Source organism: Echeneis naucrates, chromosome 13 (assembly GCF_900963305.1).
Source record: "Echeneis naucrates chromosome 13, fEcheNa1.1, whole genome shotgun sequence".
NCBI lineage: Eukaryota > Metazoa > Chordata > Actinopteri > Carangiformes > Echeneidae > Echeneis > Echeneis naucrates.
In genome coordinates this window covers 24,901,299-24,921,097 of record NC_042523.1, presented here as the reverse complement: position 1 = coordinate 24,921,097, position 19,799 = coordinate 24,901,299, and the positions used below count along the sequence as shown (strand labels likewise).

At 47.6% G+C, this 19,799-nt stretch overlaps 1 protein-coding gene across 1 annotated transcript in view; it reads right to left on the bottom strand.

Annotated features, from left to right (window-relative positions):
* The window catches only part of bcas3 (BCAS3 microtubule associated cell migration factor), a 226,006-nt gene that overhangs the window by 7,051 nt on the left and 199,156 nt on the right, over positions 1 to 19,799 (bottom strand). The window contains exon 23 of the mRNA XM_029518420.1: positions 8,348 to 8,524. Coding sequence (XP_029374280.1) covers positions 8,348 to 8,524 — 177 coding nt within the window. The remainder of the gene's footprint in view (positions 1 to 8,347; positions 8,525 to 19,799) is intronic.

The window sequence follows — 19,799 nt, the reverse complement described above, 5'->3', positions numbered from 1 at the left end:
GTCCTCCTTTTCTGTGAACCCTTACAGCCCAGTGTGTGTGTGTGTGTGTGTGTGTGTGTGTGTGTGTGTCTCCCTTGAGCGAGCTGTTAAGTGCAGCCTCCAAAAAACTCCACAAAAGCCCATTTGCAGTCAGCTGAGCACCATACACACAACACACAAGTACAGAGTGACACTAACGCACACAGACACACTTTGATTCACACACTGGAACCCTCACACATGTAAACACACACACCCTCACACTTGCACACATGCACACTCTTCACACTTCCCTCTGGGCCAAGAGGCCGAAGAAGCTCAGATAGATGATACAATGATCTGCAGGCTGACTGTTGGAGGAAGAGGAGGAGGACGAAGGTGGGGGGGGGGGGGGGGGGGGCAGCTCTGAATACAGGAATTATTCTTCATCGTCTCACACTGTCGCCACACATTAGGCTCAAACCCTCAGCGGGCAGCACGGAGGGATGGAGGGAGGAGCGGGGGGGGGGGGGGTGGCAGATATAACGACCACACTCCTCAGCCTGTTGCCCCCCCCCCAAACACACACACACACTCTGTGCACTCATTTGCTCTCTCTCTCTTTGTTGGTGGACGTGAGGGGACGCTGTGGCCCTCTGGGCGTCCCACAAAACGATTAGCTCGTAGTTTTGTGACAGTCAAGTGTCCAAATGGTGTGTGCGTGTCCACGTGGTCCTTTGTGTGTCCGTGTGGTCCTTTGTGCGTCTGTGCATTAGTCGGCCACTGAGCTCATGGTCACAATTTTGTTTCCAACATCATACAAAGCCCTCATCTGCTGAGCGGCCATATTTACCAAGCGACCAAATGATGGGCGGAGCCCCGTCTGTTCTCCCCGTCTGTTCCATCATCTTTCAGGATCTGACTGATCAGCTGAGTCTTTACTGGGCTGCTCTCAGTTTCATTGACAGGAATAACTCATAGTTAATTGAAGTCTATGGGAAAATGTCAGGTCCTCCCTTCTTTTATGACTGTTCTGATCTGGATCTGTATCTTATTTTATTCTCCTTCTGTGTAGAAAAGCAGAGTGAGACGTCTTCATCGAAGAGCAAACCGGCATGTGAACCTGTGACACAAACATTGTGCGTTTCTGTGTAAACAGACACACACCCGCTGCCCGCTGCAGCGACGTCTGAACTGATTGATAGGAAACGAAGGCCCTCTGAGTCTGTACCCCCCGACACCCCCCCTCCCCAGCCTGTCAGCTTGTTGCTCTTGTGATAGGTATCAGTGAACTAAAACAAGGCTGAAAGGCCCAGAAACATTGTGCGTCTTTGTGTGAATAGAATTTACAGCCAATCCAAATACAGGATGTTTTGTGCGACCATTAACTCACACAGCTGTCTGAGCAGTCTGGTTTCCTTAACGGGCCAATTAATGAGCTTTTTTCTGGTTTATACAACAGACACATACAGAACGCTGACACGACAACACATCCGAATACTGACAGCACACACAGACACACACGGACACACACAGAAACACACAGACATCTTTATTGACTGAACTCCACCAGTTTGTTTTCCCAGAACATGATGGAGGCTCATAGACAGCAGGTGGAAACCTCTTTCTGTTGTCGCTGAGGGATCGTCCTGGTCTAGACCCGGTCTGAGGGATCGTCCTTGTCTAGGCCCGGTCTGAGGGCTCGTCCTGGTCTAGGCCCGGTCTGAGGGATCGGTCCTGGTCTAGGCCCGGTCTGAGGGATCGTCCTGGTCTAGGCCCGGTCTGGTCTAGGCCCGGTCTGAGGGATCGGTCCTGGTCTAGGCCCGGTCTGAGGGATCGTCCTGGTCTAGGCCCGGTCTGAGGGATCGGTCCTGGTCTAGGCCCGGTCTGAGGGCTCGTCCTGGTCTAGGCCCGGTCTGAGGGATCGTCCTTGTCTAGGCCCGGTCTGAGGGATCGGTCCTGGTCTAGGCCCGGTCTGAGGGATCGGTCCTGGTCGAGGCCCGGTCTGAGGGATCATCCTGGTCTAGGCCCGGTCTGAAGGATCGGTCCTGGTCTAGGCCCGGTCTGAAGGATCGGTCCTGGTCTAGGCCCGGTCTGAGGGATCGTCATAGCTGCAGGACTGTTGGTCTTTGGGTTGGTTTCCTGCCTGTTCAACATGCAGACTGACGTTACTTCCAATTAAAGCTGCTGCCAACATAAAGTCTGTGTTTTCAGGTTGTGTTCCATGAAAATATAAAATCTGCAGTTTGCTTCATACAGAACTGCAGAGATGAGTTTTTTCCCAGATAGAGAAAATCGGTCCAGTCTCTCTGTCGGCTCCACCATCAGATGCTACGTCTGACCCAGAACGTCCTCCAGACGATGGCTCGGATCTGTTTCCCTCCAACAGCCACCAGGATTCATTCTCTGTCCGTCTCTTTCAGGAAGACTCCAGAAAATAACGTTCATCAGGTTAAATTCAGACTGAATCAACACTTCAGCTGAAACACTTAAGTTCAAATTTGGACCACTGATATAAAATCTGAACGTGTTCATTCAGCTGCTTCGTGCGAAAAAAACCTCGGAGAGATGTTGTTTTAAAGAAAAAACAGCCAACGATCCAGACATTAAAAAAATAATGAAAAATAATGAGTGGATGAACCAATTACTGGCCACAGGGACTAATAACTGAGGCAATTCTGCTGCCTCACCAATGAGTAACGGTAATGAGTAATGTATTGTATTTTTCCAGTCAGGAGCCGGACGACGCTCAGATGTTCGCTGCAGATTACAGGCTCTTAGCAGTGTGCCAGTGGCATTAAAACAATAAAGCATTACATTTGATTGGTTATTGTAATATACAGAGAACATTCATCAAAAGGAAAAGGAACGCTCAATCCAAATGAAAAAATGGCGGGCTATTAAAGCGCGAGGCTGTCCGGTGTAATATTGATTAGTAAATGGGGTGAGAGAGATAAGCAACGCTGCGCTGCTTCTTTAAGATAGTTGGAGGCCGAGTGCTAAAACCTGCATGCACACACACACACACACACACACACACACACACACACACACACGGTTCAGTGTCAGAAAGGAAACACTCCATCTGCACCAAGAAATTCCACCAACAGATATTTCCCCTGTCAAGCTTTTTTATCTTTCATAGGTTTTGGACACACACGCCGTCGGAGCCGCATCTGGCCGCTGAGCTGATGTTTTCTCTGAAGTGATAACATCGAAGTACGGTGGAGCGTTCCCAAAACACACACAACGTCCAGCCTTCAACACCAAATGACCAATTACTGCGTCAGGACGCCTGTTTGGACCTTCGCCTGCACTCAATCATCAAACACACACATGCACAAACACATGTATGAAACTGCTGGAAGTAATCAAACCAACACACAGGAAATACTCTCAGCTCTGTGGTGCTGATAACCCCCCCCCCCAAATATCAGTGCTGTCATCATCATCATCATTATTATTGTTGTTGTTATTAGCAGGTTCTTTGAGCTGGAATCCCACAAACAGGAGACAGTTATGAGGCGGTGGGTGATCTGCTACACCTTCACCTCATCCATCAACAAAACTAAACCCGACACACACTGACACACACTGACACACACAGCACCACAAGGACATTTAACCTGAACCTGAACCATCAGAAACATAAATAAAAATAATAAACACAGGATCCAAATCGCCAGACAATTCAATCATTTAGAAAAAGAAGAGAAAACTCCAACAATAAGCGCGCTGACTGGTCTGTGTCGGGAGAGATGAAGACAGAAACAGTTCATATTCTCTCTAATGGGATCAGCTCCTCTCATCTGATTGGCTGACTGTTTCCGGAGTGCTCCAATCAAAATATTACATCTGTACACGTAGCTGATTTCAGAGAACCCAAATCAATGCGAGGTTGGATAGTGAGTCCAGGTGGGCGGGGCCTGGGATGAGGATGAGGGTGGTGACTTCTTTGTTGTGACATCACAATGTTCCAGAAGTGAAAACGTCGCGTTTCATCAGTCGAATACTGTTGAAATGTTGAAATTCTTCCAACATGAATTAAAGACAGAAATCCTTCCGATCAATCCGACGCCAACCTGATTTCATGGTGAAGCGTCTTCACACTTCCTGCTGTGAGATCTAAAGATGGAGGTGAGGAGCATTAGAAGGGCTGCTGTCCCCTCTGAGTGGGGGGACGGGGGACCGGGGGGGGTGAGTTCTCTCTACGTATAGCTTCAGTGGAATTTATGTAGGACAGGAACCAATAAGCTAAATCCAGTTAGCAACATTATATCACTGGAGGCTAATCTGATTTCAGCTGCAGTGTTTTAGTCACCACGGACTGTGTCCTCCCTCCTGTGTCCTCTGTCCCGTCTCCTGTCTCCTTCCTACTGTCTCCTCTGTCCTCCCTCCTCCCTCCTGTCTCCTCTGTCCTCCCTCCTCCCTCCTCCTGTCTCCTTCCTCCTGTCTCCTCTGTCCTCCCTCCTCCCTCCTCCTGTCTCCTTCCTCCTGTCTCCTCTGTCCTCCCTCCTCCCTCCTGTCTCCTGTCCTCCCTCCTTCCTCCTGTCTCCTCTCTCCTCTGTCCTCCCTCCTCCCTCCTCTCTCCTCTGTCCTCCCTCCTTCCTCCTGTCTCCTCTCTCCTCTGTCCTCCCTCCTCCCTCCTGTCTCCTGTCCTCCCTCCTCCCTCCTGTCTCCTCTGTCCTCCCTCCTTCCTTCTCTCTCCTCTGTCCTCCCTCCTTCCTTCTCTCTCCTCTGTCCTCCCTCCTTCCTTCTCTCTCCTCTGTCCTCCCTCCTTCCTCCTGTCTCCTCTCTCCTCTGTCCTCCCTCCCCCCTCCTGTCTCCTCTGTCCTCCCTCCTCCCTTCTCTCTCCTCTGTCCTCCCTCCTCCCTCCTGTCTCCTCTGTCCTCCCTCCTTCCTTCTCTCTCCTCTGTCCTCCCTCCTCCCTCCTCTCTCCTCTGTCCTCCCTCCTCCCTCTTGTCTCCTGTCTCCTCTGTCCTCTGTCTCTGTCCATCCATCCATCTCTCTCTGAGTGTCACCTGCCCTCTGAGCTGGCGACGCTTCGTCTCGCCTTAGCGTGAGAGCCCCATTACTCTGACTGGAGGCTTTGTTTTCCCTGTGAATCTGTATGTGTGTGAGTGTGTATGTGTGTGTGTGTGTGTGTGTGTGTGTGTGTGTGAGTGTGTGAGTGTGTGTGTGTGCGCAGATAGACAGTGATTTGTTACATCAGCAAACATTCCAGCTCTGAGTGTGTGAGGAGACACTTTGGGGGTAAAAGGTTTAGTTTGTTGTTGTGTTTCTGTTGTTTCGCTTTGTGTTAATTATCATTTTTTGACAAATAGTTTTTGTAGATGAAAAAAAGAAACTGATAAACAAAGGCAGAAAAACAGATGAATAAAAAATACAAAGTTTTAACGTCAGTCTGGAACCTCCCATGATGCTCTCTGATGTCACTGGATCACGATCATTGTTGTCCCTGTTTGTCATTCGACTTCTGATTACGTTTGATAATATAGAAACGGTGCGTTCAGAATCATAACTTTTCTCTCGCAGCTTTGTAAACTGGATAATATGTGATACTATAATTATATATCATTTTAAAAATATGATTTATGTTCATGTAAATTTGTATTATGAAAAATGTGTATACTGAACATTAACAAACAAGAGACGTCCAAAATATAATAAAATAATAATATTATAAATAAACAACAAAATTTATGGTACAATCAATATTTGGGCTTCACTGCATCACAATATTCATATAATATTTAATATTTATGACCTCCACAGTGTTTCCACTGCATCCATCAGCTGCGACTTCAGTATGAGATCGACCAATCAAATCTGTCCCGCCGTCAGCATCCATGTTAGCAGCTCCACTGTGTGTGTGTCTGTGTGTGTCTGTGTGTGTCTGTGTGTTGGGGGGTGCTCCCAGCAAATGGAGCCACAGAGGAACATCCCATCTGTTTCTGCCCGTCTCAGCCTCACGCCATGAAAAACACACACACACACACAAAGTCTGTAAACACAACACATACTCTTCACACTCTGATCGCACAAAAATGAAAACAAGGGATTTCATCACGTATGAGGTGTTCAAAGGGGACGGTTCTGCTCTGATGGACTTCAGGACCTGTTGGTCCTGGTTCAGGGATGGTGATGGAGGTGATGGTTCTGATGGTCCTGATGGTCTTGATGAGCCTGATGGTCTTGATGGTCCTGATGGTTCTGATGGTCCTGATGATCTTGATGGTTCTGATGGTCCTGATGGTCTTGACGGTCCTGATGATCTTGATGGTTCTGATGGTTCTGATGGTCTTGATGGTTCTGATGGTCTTGATGGTTCTGATGGTCCTGATGGTCTTGACGGTCCTGATGATCTTGATGGTTCTGATGGTTCTGATGGTCTTGACGGTCCTGATGATCTTGATGGTTCTGATGGTTCTGATGGTCTTGATGGTTCTGATCGTCCTGATGGTCCTGATGGTCTTGACGGTCCTGATGATCTTGATGGTTCTGATGGTTCTGATGGTCCTGATGGTTCTGATGGTCTTGATGGTTCTGATGGTCCTGATGGTCTTGACGGTCCTGATGATCTTGATGGTTCTGATGGTTCTGATGGTCCTGATGGTCCTGATGGTCCTGATGATCTTGATGGTTCTGATGGTTCTGATGGTCTTGATGGTTCTGATGGTCCTGATGGTCTTGACGGTCCTGATGATCTTGATGGTTCTGATGGTCCTGATGATCTTGATGGTCCTGATGGTTCTGATGGTTCTGATGGTTCTGATGGTCCTGATGATCTTGATGGTCCTGATGGTTCTGATGGTTCTGATGGTCCTGATGGTCCTGATGGTTCTGATGGTTCTGATGGTCCTGATGGTCTTGACGGTCCTGATGATCTTGACGGTCCTGATGATCTTGATGGTTCTGATGGTTCTGATGGTCCTGATGGTCCTGATGGTTCTGATGGTTCTGATGGTCCTGATGGTCTTGACGGTCCTGATGATCTTGACGGTCCTGATGATCTTGATGGTCCTGATGGTCCTGATGGTTCTGATGGTTCTGATGGTTCTGATGGTCCTGATGATCTTGATGGTCCTGATGGTTCTGATGGTCCTGATGGTCCTGATGGTTCTGATGGTTCTGATGGTCCTGATGGTCTTGACGGTCCTGATGATCTTGACGGTCCTGATGATCTTGATGGTTCTGATGGTTCTGATGGTCCTGATGGTCCTGATGGTTCTGGTCCCAACACAGGAACATTTCCTTGACGGTGGAGTCTCGGTGGATTAGATTATCCTGCTCCATCAGATCCTGATGATTCTTCAGCAGCTCCAGGCCCGGATTGTGTGTGTGTGTATCACGGGTGTATTTTGATGTAATGTGATCAGTAATGAATTTTGTGTTGCATTAGGGATGGGGGGGGCGGGGGGGGGGGGGGGTCGTGTGTGTGTGCTGGGGGTCAAGATGCGAGATGATGGAGGGAAGAAGAACAAGAGGAGACTGACTGTTAGAGTCCAGGAGACTCCAACATCTAATCTAATGAAGAGACGGGTCGGGGGGGGTGATGAGAAGAAAGAGAGTCAGAGCAACAAATGAGGTTAAGAACAAACTGGGGGGGCTTCAGGGTACAGGGCTGGATATGGCTGAAAACGGGTGGGGGGGGTTGTCGATGCTAAATCCATTAAAGCCTTGTGAGCCCCCCCCAACACACACACTTAAATCAAAGGAACTCTTGTTCACTTAAGGGTGGGGGGGTGGGGGGGCAGAAAGCACTGGTGCTTCCTAAACGAGTTAACCATTTGGACTGTCAGGGCCAACGGCATGTCTGACACACACAGACACACACAGACACACACACACACACACACACATACAGGAAGCCTCAAAATAAAGCAAGGTGTGTGTGTAGATACGACAAAACCCAGTGGGCACACAAACACTTGGACCAGCACAGACATGCACAACTTCAACACTTTTTTGGACCGGTGAATAATGAGAATTTGGACCAATCGGAACAAACCTGTGAATGACATCACAGCTGAGCTCAGGTTCAATGACACGTCTTCACAAAAGACTTTTACTCTGAAGGGGCACATCTCAGAAGTTCTTTCTGGGACTTTGTGATGTCACAACAAAAAAGACCACGCCCTCGGCCCCGCCCATTTTTAGACCTCTGATGGTTTTGGTTCTTGAAATCACACCATTGTTATTGATTTCAAATCAGTGTTAAATTAGTAAAACAGACAGATTTTATCACCATGACGACCAGCTGGGTTGAAATCCAGACTAAAAAAAACAAAAACAGGACACGAGTTTGTGTCTGTGTTACTTCTGTTCATTCATACGTGTGTGTCGTTGTGCTTCATATGTGTGTGACGTGTGTGTTGTCCTGTCTGACCTGTGGCCGATCCCACGATGTCCCTGGAGGGGGACTCTGACATGGCGTCGGCCAGTCTCTCCCGCAGGCCTTCATCGCTGGCGTCGGCCGATCCGATGTTGTGCCGGGGAACGCCGAAGCTCTCGGGCCAGCTGCCGCACACCTCGAGCAGGGTGACGCCACGCCCATCAAACGGCCCTACGGACACACAAATGGGAGTCATGTGATCACAGGATGGAACAGGAAGAGGAAGAGCTGAACACAAACGCTTTCTTCTCTTAGTCCCGCTTTAATTTGTACTTTCATGGAAAACTGTTGGAGGGAAATGGAATTTTCTAGGCAACAGGTACGGTGGCCCGGTGGGCTCAACACACAGCAACTGAGGAAAGCTCACACAGACAGACAACAAAAACACAATAATGACTTTGTGATGATTGATAACGATCAATCGCCATCATGAACCAGCTGTCTTTTTTTCTCGACAGTCCAATCATGACGTTCTTCTGTAAATATGGAAAAAGCAGCATGTTTGAATTTAAAGACAGTAAAAAAATAAAAAAACACAAAGAGCCAAAAACACTTAACAGCTCAAACACGTAAAAAGATAAAGTTGATTATCTGGATTTATCTCAGCGTCTGTCTGCGGTCGCTTTGACGTCACACTTCATCAAACCTCCGACTTCCTGTGACCATATTCAACGCACACACATTTCAGCACAAATGGATTAACAACGCGCTGGTTCTGCTGCAGTCCAGCAGACCAGCTGCTCCGGAGGCACAAACTCACACACCCAACAAACTACTCACAGGCACAACACAATCTTCATGGCTGTCAAACCGAACGCACACAGACTTACACTGCGTCTTAATCTCTCCTCCTCTCTGTCTGCCATAATTTCTGCAATCAGGGAGATCTTGTGCTTTGGAGCCAGAGAGTCTGCAACCTGCCTCTCTCGCCCTCTCCCTCCCTCTCTCTCTCTCTCTCTCTTTGTGTGTGTGTGTGTGTGTGTGTGATAAGCCAGCCAGGCATGCGGACACTAAAACAACTGGTTATTCTATTAGTGTGTTCATTCGGCTCCCTGAGAGGTGAAAAAGACTGAGGATGATGATTCAGCAGTGAAACAACACGATCACGTGACCTCACAGCTTCATCACCATCATCAGTTCTGCATATCAGCCCGCTAACACGCAGAAAATATGTGACGCCATGATGGCGTCGGTGCAGCAGCTTGCTCTGAGCTTCGGTGGCATCTTAAAAAACATGAGAAGCTCAGACACTACTCTTCTTCTCTGTCTCTGGAGACGAGGGCGGAGGACGTCCTCTCTTATCTCCGCTGTACAACAGCAGTCACAGATCGAATCAGCTGATTCTGAATACGAGCAGACGTGGAGACATTTGTAAAATAAAAATGTTGAAATCTTAAACGTGGCACTGAAAGGTTTATGAAGAAGACGCTGCCATAAATAATGAGTGAGAATATGTGAGTTTATGGTGTGAATGTGTGTGTGAATTCTGTTGTTTTGGCCTCTAACGTGTCCTTGAGTGTCCTGAAAGGTGCCTATAAATAAAGATGTGTTGATGGTGCGGGTGTGCTTCAATCACACAGACACACCCCCCCACTCAGAGCTGAAGTGAACAGCTTTGGGGGGGCTGATTTAAGGTGGACATGTCAGAGTGCTGCAGCCTCCAGAGGGTTGGACCTTCAATAACAACGGACCACAACACTTCACAGTAACACTAAGCTGTCGTGTCGTGGAACTCACACAGACACACACACACACACAACTGGCTTTGATAGAAGGCCTGCTGGCACTGATGGGGAATCCTTTGAAAAATCAATCCACCACACAAAGACACACACAGACCCACACAGGCTGCTTCTGAAGCGCAGCCATTGTATGGGTGTGTGTGTGTGCGTGTTTTTGTTTGTGTACCTCTGGAAGCCGGTCATTGTTATCTCAGCAGGGAGCATGGAGGCCCGTGCAGCCTCTCGCCCCGACATTAGCACCTGTCACTGAACTGCAACAGAGCTGAGACTGACCAGACCTCCGGGTGCACGCACAGACACACACAGTAGTCTGCTGCCTGATAGCCAGTAAGCCCGGCAGATCAAAGGTTCTGACTGCAGAGGTTTTTCTGGATAAGAGCTTGGCAGAAGGTTCGGAAGAGCTGCAGCTTTATCAGAGCAGGCTTCCAGCAATACGGGCACTTGAGGTCGGATGCAGTTGGTTCTTAGACCAGAACCACAGATCGCTGAGACGTGGCGCTGATGTTCACTTCTGTAAAACCTGCTTCTGTGTCAAAACACATTTGTTCGATGGAGAATTGTAAATGTAAGCGACTGTGAAGGTATTTGAGTGCCTGGAAAAGAGAACAAACACCTGGAAGATATCAGACTGATATCTGAGCTGTTTTAGGGTTCAGGTTCAGTCTGCTGGGACGTATGAACTGTGAAAAACAGAGGAAAGACCGAGTGGCTCTTAAATAAAATACACAACAGGGCAAAACTGCAGCCAACAAGACACTGGAGGGCCACTCCATCTCTAATCAGGGAGAGAAGCTCAGAAAACAGGAACTAACTAAAAACACACTCTGAATGTTTCCTTCTCCACAGAAAGTTCCTCTCGTGTGATCTGATCATTAATGATGAAAAATCAGCTCCAATCAGCTGTTAGAGTGAGGAAAAAGTGCCATCAGACTGAAGAGCCTGAAATCTGATGTGATGTTTCCTTCCTTATTGAGTTTTAGAGGATTTGTTGCAGCTCCTATTTCATTTTGGTGTGAAACACACCGGACCTCTCGGGTTCATCACAGAATTCATCTGTGATGGTCGGGATGAGCTACACCTAAACACATGGAGCTGCTGTCTGAGGAGATGACTTTACTGACATTCTAACACTCACCTCTGTCTGTGAATCGTGTTGTTGGCAGGAGGAGGAAGAATCAGAGCACAAACTGTGGATTGTTGTTTTTCTCTCCATCATGTTAAACCCAGCTGGATTAAAAGCCACTCTCCACCCAGCTGTTAGCCACCAACACACCAGACCTACTTATCCTGCAGCAGCGTGTGTGTGCGTGTGTGCGCGCACACCTTTACAACAGTAGCTTAGGTTGGCACAGTTGGCCATGATGTCATATACACACATCACAATCACTGCTCTACTTCTGATACTCTGTTTTAAACTCAACTGCTTCTTTGGTAGAAACAGTAAGAACAGAAATATCAAAGGTCTGAATCTTCCCTGATGAGACAGCTGGTCCAGTTTCTGTATGAATCAAGTTTCCACCCAGCGTGTCATCGCCTGTCAGGTTGTGTTGTCTGCACCTGCTCTGGACTATCCTGAATGGGTGATAAAGTCTGTCAGTCACACGGTAGCCCCGCCCCCTGACCCTCCCCTTTCCCTCTAAATGAACATCATGTTGTATTTCAGACTGAGACCAGAAACTCATCAGGGAGGAGAAGGGACATTTTCCCATAGACTTCAGTACCACCTGTAGGCTGAAGGCAGTACAGACCAGGTCCAGGTTTGGCCTACAGCGAAAGTATCTGTACACTGCGCCTTCAAACCGTGATGTCACAACATAAAACAGAGGAACGACCTTCACAACGACCTTGAGTCGACCCCGACGGCCTGATCGTCTTCACAGCGACACAATCTGCTGAACCTGTCAGATCTTTGACCTAAATGAACTGGGAGCAGTTCCCACCTGAAGCGGCGGATTTACGATCTGTTTGTCAGTGACAGACTGTTCCTGTTTTCCCAGAATGCCACTCTGTCGGCCGCACACGCACCATTACATGTTACACAGCCGCCATAAAGGAATTAGCTGATCGGGGACCGTCGACTGAAGCTGATTCAATTAGTGCTAACTGCACAGGTAACCCAGAAACAACGGCATGTGTGTGTGTGCATGCGTGCGTGTGTGTGTGTGTGTATGTGTGTGTGTGCGTGCAACGTCAATGTAAACTGAGAACATGTTAACAAGCAGAAAATACCCTCACCCTCAACTTTGTAAATTCTTCATTAGAAACAGAATGTGTAACCATCATCTTCATCTTCATCTTCATCATCATCACCTTCATCATCATCTTCATCACCATCATCATCATCACCTTCATCATCATCATCATCATCTTCATCATCATCATCACCTTTGTCACCATCATCATCATCTTCACCTTCATCATCATCATCATCATCATCACCTTCATCATCACCTTCATCACCATCATCATCACCATCATCTTCATCATCATCATCATCATCATCACCATCATCATCATCATCATCTTCATCATCATCATCACCTTTGTCACCATCATCATCATCTTCACCTTCATCATCATCATCATCATCATCATCACCTTCATCATCACCTTCATCACCATCATCATCACCATCATCTTCATCATCATCATCATCATCATCACCATCATCATCACCATCATCTTCATCATCATCATCATCATCATCATCACCATCATCATCACCATCATCTTCATCTTCATCATCATCATCATCACCATCATCTTCATCATCATCATCACCTTTGTCACCATCATCTTCATCTTCATCATCATCATCACCATCATCATCACCATCATCTTCATCATCATCATCACCTTTGTCACCATCATCTTCATCATCATCATCATCATCATCACCTTCATCATCACCTTCATCACCATCATCTTCATCATCATCATCATCATCATCACCATCATCTTCATCATCATCATCATCACCTTCATCATCACCATCTTCACCTTCATCACCATCATCATCACCATCATCTTCATCATCATCATCACCATCATCTTCATCATCATCATCATCACCTTCATCATCACCATCTTCACCTTCATCATCATCATCATCATCACCTTCATCATCACCTTCATCACCAGCATCATCACCTTCATCATCACCTTCATCACCAGCATCATCATCTTCATCATCACCTTCATCATCACCATCATCATCATCACCTTCATCATCACCATCACCTGAGCTCCAACTTCTGTTCCAACTAATCTGATTAAATCTGATAAATAAAATCTAAAGGAAATAAACGGACATCTTTCCATTTATTCCAAATGTTGACATCCAACATTTGTCAACGATGTTTTTGTGGTAGTGAGGTCAGGAGGTGGGCGTGGCTGAACCCAACCTTTGGACCTCTAACAGCTCCGTGCTGTTCATGTTGTTAAGGCCGACTTCATTCATTCACTCACAATGGAACTATTCACGTCATACAGATAAGTTCATAAAAACACACTTTTAATAGAGCCTCACCACACACACACACACACACACACACACACACACGTCTGAGCTGCACTGTGAGCCCGTACTGACATCCCTTCAGGCTGTGTGTGTCTGTATGTGTGTGTCGGAGAGACGGAGAGTGAAAAAGAGTTTCTCTGATATCCTCGGGGAAACACTGAGAGTGCGAGCTATCTGCTGGAGTAGGTTTGTGGTGCGGGTTAGTGTTAATGGAGATGTAAGCTCCCAGGATTAGTGCCCATAGGTGTGTGTGTGTGTGTGTGTGTGTGTGTGTGTGTGTGTGTGTTTCTGACAGGCAGAGCCTTTCTTTCATTACATTAAGGCCAATGCTTCTAAATCATTTACTCCCTTTGCAGTCTCCGTGGTGTCAGCTAAGTGTTAGTAATCCCCATCAATGGCAGCTCTGCCCCGAGGCACTTTACTCACCACACACACACACACACACACACACACACACACACACACAAAAACATATGGCTTTCTGATATGAAGACGCATTAACCTGTATGCAGTTAATTGCAGGAAAGAGACACAAACACACTTCATGTCCACTACACTTATTTGATAAAAGTCAGACAGCAGCTAAGGATCAGGCTAAACATGCCAACAACAAGATCTTTCTCAGCACCATGTCACAGACACACAAACAGACACACACTGCAATCTTGTGTGGACTAAAGAACCTCCAAACAAAGCCGTTTCTTTGTGACGTCACAAAGACACAGACTTCACATTCAGTGTTTCAATCTTTTTTTTGTTCTAATCTTCTAATCTTTCTGACTTTGTGATGTGGCACACAGCATGGTTTTGGTCCTTGGCCACGCCCCCAGCATGGCCCACCTGGACCCAGACCTGGTTCAGCCTCAGTCGGACTGATCACAGTCTCTTCTGACTGGTGGCTGCGCTGCGTTGGGGTGAGATGTACAACTACACTGATATTTTTTCTTTATTTTAAAACCACAAATAATTTTTGTCAAGAACAGCAGAAACTACAGTGTGACACACAGACAAACACACACGTTCCCACGAGTGTCTGAAAGCAACTAGTGACGCTGAAATGCAACAGTGCTGATGTTGTTGTTTGACCTGTGTGTGTCATCATGGTTATCCCAGCTGATGCTTCAAGGCTTTAATGTGGTAACAGAAAGCCTTATCGCCCAGCATCAGTGTTAGACCTCATGCTTCCTGCAGCCAGCTCACAGACTGCTGGGAAAATGATGCCAATCAAAATCAACTTTCCCCATTTCTGTCCTCTCCACCCTCCAGGTCTGTTGTCCAGGAAACATCAGTTTCAGTTCCTGCACCAAAATCAGAAGACTAATGACAGATGGAGGAAGGTCAGAACGAGAAGATTGTCTAGTTTGGAGGAAACCATTGTGTCTCCAGCTAAAAGCATCGCAGTGCAGTACAGACAAGCTGACTTTTATTTCTGTGGGCTTAAGAGAGATTCAGATCAGATTAAACTGAATTAAACTAAAGCAGAAGTGCTGAATATTTGTGTTGAAAATATAATATGAAGACTATTGTGTACACACGGGTTCGACAAGCACGCCTTATGCGACAGAGTGATATTTGTGCCGTGTGTCACAGACCTGAATGCTGACGGCACACAGATCAGACATACACAAACGGGCTGTGTGTGTGTGTGTGTGTGCATGCTTTGTCTTGGGGCTTGCACAAACACACAACCCACCAGAACTACAGATTTTTATGTGCAAACACGAGTTGGAGACACAAACACTGCTGCTGACACACGACTCAGGCGTGTCAAAGTAGGCGAGGACAGCTGAGCACAAACACAAAAAATCGAAAACATAATCAGAAGGTTATGATACCATTTTTTGTCTACAGGGTGAAAAGTTTGGAAATTTATGTTGGAAGGACTGAGACAGCAGCTGAGTTCTGCTGAGTCACAAAGCAACATTCACCATTCAGGCCGCCGAACTGAGCAGGAAGTCCAACGTGCCGACAGAAAACGCTGAGGGAACCGTACCGGCAGCGGAGCGGCCGGCTGCCCGTCACTGATGCTGTCTTTTGAAAGTAATGCTGCACTAATGACTGTGACAGGAAAGGCGGCAGTGGGGGGTTCAACAGAGGGGAAATTACAGTGGCCTTGGAAAAGCCCCCTCTCTGGTCCTGCTCTTGGTTTGCAGCGGGCATTAATAAGGAGCTGGAGGAGTCAGTGATTAGAGGGAGCTCATATATTTAACACTGAGCAGATCCCTGAAAGGGTGTGTTTGCTGACAAATGAGCAGCCGTGCGCCGCCTGCACCGACGACCGACGTGGCACATGTTGGCTGTTGATGAGTGTGGTCTGTTTGGTGGGCAGCTCCATCACATCAGAAACAGACTGAAAACTGCCCCTCCTGACCTCTGAGACGCTCGTGACCTCCGTTTGAAAGTCACAGCTCTGTTTGTAAAGAGCTGCTGCGTCTGGACCGAATGGAAACTACTGAGGATATTTTCATTTTCAGCAGATTTACTGCATCATGAAATCAGGATGTTCAGCGAGCCGAAGCTGCAGGACATCAAAGTGATTCCATCTCAACAAACAGATCTCAATCGGGAAGCAGCCTCTTCTGTGCTGTCACCCAGTTAGATCAAAGTCCTCCAGAAGGTTCAGCTCCCTGACGAGCTGCCTGCTAACTGCACTCAGAGTTTCACCTTCTAATTCACATCGTCACGCTTTAGAGGACAAATGTAACCTGAAATCAAGCCTGAGCTAATTCCACATAATGATAATTGGTGAGCACTTTTGGGATCCGTTTTTCTTTGCAGGGTGTGAACTGTCATTTTTGACCTTGAAATGCTTGTAGTCACTCTCTCAGATTGGGAGGTCTGGTGGAAACTGGGTTGATTAGCTTGTTTTGAGCTGACATGGCAATACAGGACCTGATATTTCATATTAAAGGTCCATATTTTAACTTCTCCGGTCTTGGTCCTCTGCGACCTGAGTGATCCAGTGGAACACTCAGAGTGACCAAATCGGATCAAATAGGTTGGATGGAGGGTCTGGGTGGGCGGGGCTTAAGGACAGTGACATCACAAAGTTCAGGACGTCCTGACGGCTGGTTTTTCAGGTTCAGTTTCTGAATCCAGACTGTGAGAGTTTCACTGGATTAATACAGAACCTGGACCTGATCTAGGTCTACTTTTGGACCGGATGGACCTTTAAAGCTCAGTAGCTGTCTGTCAGTGATAAAATATGAGCAGGATGAATTTGATCCATTTGTAAAACTGTTATTTGAAAAGTTTCATCCATTTCTAAAGCTATAACTCAGATAAACAAACAGCCGAAGCCAGCATCATAATTTTCCTGCCTTCAGAGTCATCACAGAACCAGCACAAAGCATCTTTCATCTTTCTGGTCAGGGACGTGGCACCCACACAACTAAAACTCCCTTCTGGGCGCAAGACATTGTTTTCCATCAAACCAAAACAAAGATTGGGGAGTGTACGCTTTATGGTGCTAGCATGGCCAGCTAATTGATTTCAGGCCGGATCGTATTGCCGTGTAATGGAGCAGGCTAACGTGATGATGAAGCTGGGATGGTCATGGTGATGACTTTCACAGGGACTCCAGCCTCATTTGTTTGTTTGACAGGCTGCTGGGAGTGTGTGTGTCTGTGTGTGTGTGTGTGTTTCTCCATTTGGCATAAAAGATATGGATTAAGCTATAGAGGTGACAGATGATATGTTTACAGGAGAATGTTTGCTTTCTGCACGATATTCAATTACAGGGTTCCTGAGCAGAGGGAGTGTGTATACGACTCGTCATCTGAGTGTTGCAGACTGTGTGTGAAAGGGTCACAGGCCTTTATCAATCACAGAGTTCGCTCACTTCCTTCCTCGCTGTCCGTCTCCCACCTCGCATCAATCTGGACCCCCCCACGCTCCTTCACATCGGATTCTTTCTGGGAAGTGGTTCAATCCAAATCTAAACTGCTGCTGTCCACTGTTTACTGGAGTTGCGACACAGCACAAATAAATACTTTAGTGTTATTTACCAAACAGGCCTACTCGTATACAGAGCTGCCCCCCCAAAAAACCACCCCCAGTAAAAGCCAGGGAGGGCAGATGTGTTCGGGCTGCCGTCCGGAGAAATGCATGTCAGAGTGATTTATTCATCATATGTGAAGTAAAGCTGAAGACACTTAAATCTGCTGACCCTCAGGGACCGGCTGATTGGAACAGAAGTCAGACAGTATTGAAGTCTATGGGAAAATGCCCCTCCTCCTCAGTAAATGTTTTCCTGATGAGTTTATGGTCTCAGTCTGAAATACAACATGATGCTCCACTTAGAGGGAAACAGAGCAGGAAGGAGGGGAGGGGTTAGGGGGCGGGGCTACTGAGTGACTGACAGACTGGAACACCCAATCAGGATTACAGAGAAGGTGAGATCCTCCTCTTACTCCTCCAAGATGGCCGACAGAATGGCACGACATGACCCTGCGATGAAAATCCAGGAAGTCTCTGGAACTGGATCAGGTTCTTCCAAACGTAGAGAAGCTGCTGAATGTTACCGTCAATCAAAGTGAACGACACACTTGTTCCTTTGTGCTCTTAAATGTCTTTGATTGGTTTGATTTGTTGGTGCCCATCTTTATAAGAGGAGCCACGCCCCCCTAGACCTCATGGACCTGGATCTGGAAAGTCCAGCAGGGGACAGACCTCCTGAAGCAGCTGAAGACAGAAGCTCTACACCTCCTCCACCTGCTGCTGTCGAAGGCCTTGGCCCACATCACTCCTGGACCTGGACACCTCGAGGACCCTGAGGCCCCTCCCACTGTGGATACACACTCCACTGTGGCAGGAAGCTGTGGTCCAAAACCTCTGACCACAAGAACAGCTAACCCTGAATGCCCCCCCTCCCCACAACGGACGGCTGACTTTGTTTATTGTTGTGGAAATGGACCTGATTCTGACTCTGATCCTGACTTCCTGACTCAGACGGCGGTTCATCCTGGACTGAGGTGTTGTGCTGCAGCCGGCGCTCTGCTGATGAATATTGTTGTGTGCTTTGGTTCCTCTCAGGGGGGCAAATGAAGAGGATTCCCAGCATCAAAGCCACAGCCCCGTGTTCCTGTAAATCCTCTACAATCCCATCTGATCTTAACGCCCCAGCTCCACTAATGTGTCCCTAAGCTGGCCTTATCACACCACAGGGAGGCCAACTGAGGGACCTGCAGCTGCAGCCGGTCGTGTTCTTCGGCTTCCTGGGGACGGCGGAGAAGGTGGACTCTGTCTCATTCTGCATCCTGCAGAACCAAACGGAGCACGAGCTGCATGACGGCAGGAGGTGGATGGAGATGGAGAGCGACTCCACCGGCCTCTTCATTCTAAACCAATAAATCCTCCATTATCGTGTCCCTCTCTGGAGTCTAAAAGCAAGCATCTTACAGAGAATTAATCGTGGTGGATGGGGGCGGGAGAGCGGGGCGGCCCATTTCATTCCCTCATCAAGATTGGGGAAAATCGTATTGGAGGCCAAGCAGCCACCTGGGAACGGTCTCCTCTGCTCTCATGTCCTCCTTGTTTCTGTGTTCGGGCTGTCGGACCCCACAGTGCGTTCAAACGGCGGCGTCCTTCGTTTTCATTCATAACATTTTGCTGCAAAGTGTCACTGTGTAGTTTACAGTTGTCTGTTGTGCGGTGTGTGAGTCATTCCTGACCGGCTGAAGCAGGAGTCCGTTGGTAGGACTGTGGCTTCAGCTGTGTGAGAACATGTCAGACTGCATGAACATGAATCCGGCCGGAGCTTAACAAGAAGCACACACACACAAAAAAACAAAACAAGAGTGTGTGAATAAGAGTGAGTGTGTATGTGTGTGTGTGTGTGTGTGTGTCCAGCTCGTGGCCAACTGAGCCTCCTTAGGCCTCTAAACAAGCACCATAAATTCACCCTCCACTTACCTGCAGTAAAAACGTCAGGAGCTCAGTTTTTATTGGGCCACACACACACACACACTCACTGAACGGCCTTAGAAGTCACTAAATACACACACCCTCACTTTCCTAAACACACACTGCAGAGCATTTTTAGTCCCCGTCTATCAGTCCGTCTTCTCCTCAGTCCAGCTGGACATTGATATTGACATGATGCGGGGGGGGGGGCAGAGACTCCATGCTAACCACATTAGCCAGATAAATGCTGTCACAGCCACTCTGTCACCTCACACACGCA